Source organism: Bacillus rossius, chromosome 1 (genome assembly GCF_032445375.1).
Source record: "Bacillus rossius redtenbacheri isolate Brsri chromosome 1, Brsri_v3, whole genome shotgun sequence".
Taxonomy (NCBI): Eukaryota; Metazoa; Arthropoda; class Insecta; order Phasmatodea; family Bacillidae; genus Bacillus; species Bacillus rossius.
Window position 1 is genome coordinate 91,180,470 of NC_086330.1, and position 3,746 is coordinate 91,184,215.

The 3,746-nt window shown below is 45.0% G+C and overlaps 1 protein-coding gene across 1 annotated transcript; it reads right to left on the reverse strand.

Annotated features, from left to right (window-relative positions):
• Positions 1-2,998: 2,998 nt before the first annotated feature.
• On the reverse strand, positions 2,999-3,724 carry LOC134531999 (protein tipE). The gene has a single exon (XM_063368155.1). It carries the CDS (start codon positions 3,722-3,724, stop codon positions 2,999-3,001), a length of 726 nt encoding a protein of 241 aa, XP_063224225.1.
• Between the last annotated feature and the right edge of the window lie 22 nt (positions 3,725-3,746).

Consider the following 3,746-nt stretch of genomic DNA (forward strand, 5'->3'; position numbering starts at 1 on the left):
AAACATCTTACTTGTAAAATTTTAATATCTGATGCCCCTCAATAAACAGACTTGCTGGCAAATACTATGACATCTTGGATACTACCATTAGCACAGAAATATGGTGTGTAGCTGAAAGAATTTGTAGAAGGTGGAGGAAAAACCTTTAAACGTCTTATTTACTTGCACTCACACAAAACAATTTTCCAACATTACCTAAGAATAAATACGCTGTATACAATATAACAGTTTTTATAGACTTATGTGTTCATTATTTAAGTCATTTTTGGTATTAGTCATCACAAAATTCTTTGCACTGAGTTGTCACTACCACTTAGCTTACCTAAAAAAAAGTTATTTTAGTTGTGAAAATAATAACTCATACAGCACACAAAGTTTCATCCACATTTCAGCTTACCGAATACAACAGAAATGTGTCGAAAACGTTTGTGCTGTTTTGGAATTTATGTCCTATTAAATGTGGACCTAAAGCTCGGATCTCTTGTACACACAAAAGTCTCAGTGTGAATAATGTTTTCTTGTGAGAAACAATATTTAAGACAGCTGTACTCCTGTGATCCATAGTCTTCTGCGAAACTTCTTTTCAGAATGTGGCTTGGTTTAAGCTCAGTATTCTTCTTCTTCATAATAAACTTCCTCATCATCACTGCGAACAAGGAAAAAAAGATCATGATCCTTACACCCGGTCATCGCACGTATGTTGTGAATGCATACATGTTTATTTAGTGGTGCACCCTCGATTTTGAGCTAGGAGGTTAGGTGGGACTTAAAAACAAAGAGAGTAAAAAGTTACAGTATAGCACTTGTTGTACTTGATAAACAGAATTTACTTTCGGGAAGGAAAAAAGAGGGGTGGAGGGGGGGGGGGCAAGAACTACTTTGCCTGCTATTTGCTTTCAAATTCTTTACATTTGTTGATGGAAATGATATTTTTTAGAATTTCGGAAAGGGAGGGAGATAAATCCCACAATCGTTCTCCCTGAACATCCCCCTGTGAATTTATAGTAAAAATAATTTTGCAAGCATCAAGTAAGGTATAAAATAAAATATTTGACAAGAATTTGGAGCCTGTTAGACAAAAGCCATGTTTATGGACTTTGTGATTGCAGGGGAACTGTTTGCAGGTAGAACAGGAAAGTGGGGCTCATATAGTCAGTTTTCTCAATAGTTTCAGAATCATAACTGTTGCTGATGCTTTCTTTGCTTGATCTTAATTTATTCCTTCTGCAATTGTTAGTTAATGCTACATTCAGCTGACCCAAAAAATGGGTCACCATCGTTCTAACAGCTGGTTGTCATCCCATATAACATTTTCCATTTTTTTTTGTATTGCAGTTTGCTTACTTGTAGTTTCAATTTTTTAATAGTTAATGACTGGTAGACTGCAGTTTTATAAAACTTATGTAAATTTACTAACTTGTTGAGGCCATTGCCCTTAAAATATGGTTTCAACTGCACATACTGAAATGTTGGATATCATTTATGCTATGCAGCATACAGAGTTTCCAAATACATTTCAGAAATGTAATGGTCACTGATTGAAGCAGAAACATAATACCGTTATTGCAATGTCACAGTAATGTGTGTGAAACTTTTGTGTTTTGTGAGTAAAAAGCTGATAAAAATCACCTTGATTTTAAACTTGTTCTTGCAACTTGGCATCAACCTGGTGGTAAGGTTTTACCTAAATTTTCTTTCCCTTAAACTCTTTCTAAACTCCCACACTCATTTTGCTCATATCAACTGAAAATCGTCCCCTTCCAACCCAGATCTCGTCAAACCCTTCAGAGCTTTTTCTCATGGCCTTTACTCCCCCTTTAAACCTAACTCACTAGCTAGTTCCCCAGCTTTCCCTAGCCTTTCTGTCCACCCCATACCCTGCAGCGTGTCCTGCCCAAGATTAGAAACCAGCACAGTTGGCCTGTCCATCCAGCCCCATGTACCCATCACCCTTCTTTCCACCTTCTAGTGCAGATTCAGCAACTCGTGCACCTCTGTCACCAGGCTTGGGTTCCATACTTCAGTCCCATACTCCATTGCTGAAGCCTCTTCCACACCTCCCACCCCAGATCTTTATAACTTTCTACCACCCCTATCTGCTGCCCCTTCCAATGATACTTTTCCCCCCCCTACAACTCTTTACATAGTAAACATCACAATTTTTATCTTGCTGATATTTATTTCAATAACATTCCATTCTCTTTTGCCCAGTGATCCAACCTGCTCAAGTCTCTTAGCGAATGCCCTCCTCCAAACACTTTATAAATCTCGCAATCATTTACAAACAGTATTAATCTGCTTTTCATCTCATTTCCAACCAAATCGTTTATCATGAGTGTGACATCAGGGGCTCATATTCTCCTGACCACTCACTAAAACCTCTGCTTCTTCTCTCGCAAGAAATTTCACATCCATTTTACCATTTTACTGCCCTTATTATTCTCCAGCATGTCCACCATACCATGTGGTACCTTATCTAACAACTGCTCAAAATTTACAAAGCATCCATCCACCTACTTTGCGTCTACTGCTTCCCTCAAATCCATTAATAAACTAGCCATCTGTGTTTCCCACTGTCACTTCCATTTAAAATCATATTGCCCTCACTGATCTATTCCACCAGTTTCTCCTACCTACCACATATTTTCATACCAACCTTCCCACCAACTTTCCCATGCTGAATGTAAAGCTAACTGGTGTGCAATTGGTCTCTCTCCGCCCACTGCCTCCTTACACTGTCCTGGCTACTTTCCAACCCCCAGCGACTGAGCAAACACCAGGCACACAAGGCTCTACCACCCACCACCAGGTCTTGATGCTTTCTTATCCTTCGGTCTACCCATTTCACTTACTACCTCATATTGATACTGAAACCTATCTCCCAATGTTGAGTGGTCCCTTTGCAATCCTGCCCGTTCTTCAATCTCCCCAAAGACAGACAATGCTTCTGAAGAAACTGGTACACCTAGTACAGCCGACATGCAAACGCAAGGCTAACTCACTCGTCCTTGTCGGGGAACTTCTCGACGTAGTCGTTGTTCCCGTGGCAGGCGCGGTTGCAGCCGGGGCAGTACCAGTAGCTGAGCACGCCAATGGCGGCGCCGAACAGCAGGGTGGGCACGACGAGCGACAGGATGAGGTACTTGAGCGTGTCGTCCCAGCTGTAGCGCGCCACCACCAGCTCCGGGTAGGCGTGGCTGTAGTAGCAGGGGAAGGGCGAGCGCGTGCGGCCGTAGCGGCGCGCGAACTCGGAGCAGTTGACGCGCGGCGGGTAGCCGCAGCCCTCGGTGTTGACAAGCAGGCGCGTGTCGGCCACGTCCCACTCGTCGGGCCGGCGGGCGCCCTCCTCCGCCCACGCGCGCCGCGAGTAGTTGACGAGGATCTGGTGGCAGCGCAGCGCCGCCGACGTGCAGCCCTCGCGGCACGACGCCCACGAGCAGTTGCGCAGCCCCTCGGCGTACACGTGGCTGACGGTCACGCACGTCACGGGCCGCGGCTCGAAGTCCGCCATGATGGACGTGATGGCCGGGTCCACTACGAACGGGATGAGGAACAGGAAGCCGAACACGGAGAGGATGGCCGTCGTGCCGAGGCACAGCGACGTGTAGAACTTGGCCTTCTCCATGAGAGTCGCGACTGGGATGAGCTCCCCCTCGTCGGCGGGGCCCCCTCCCCCTCCACCTCCCTCGGCACCCATGATCACGGTGCACTCGTCGCTGTCCATGGCGCGCGACTCAAACTGGAAA

Excerpts from the sequence above, each read along its gene's own strand:
- LOC134531999 (XM_063368155.1), bottom strand. The coding sequence starts at position 3,724 with ATGGACAGCGACGAGTGCACCGTGATCATGGGTGCCGAGGGAGGTGGA.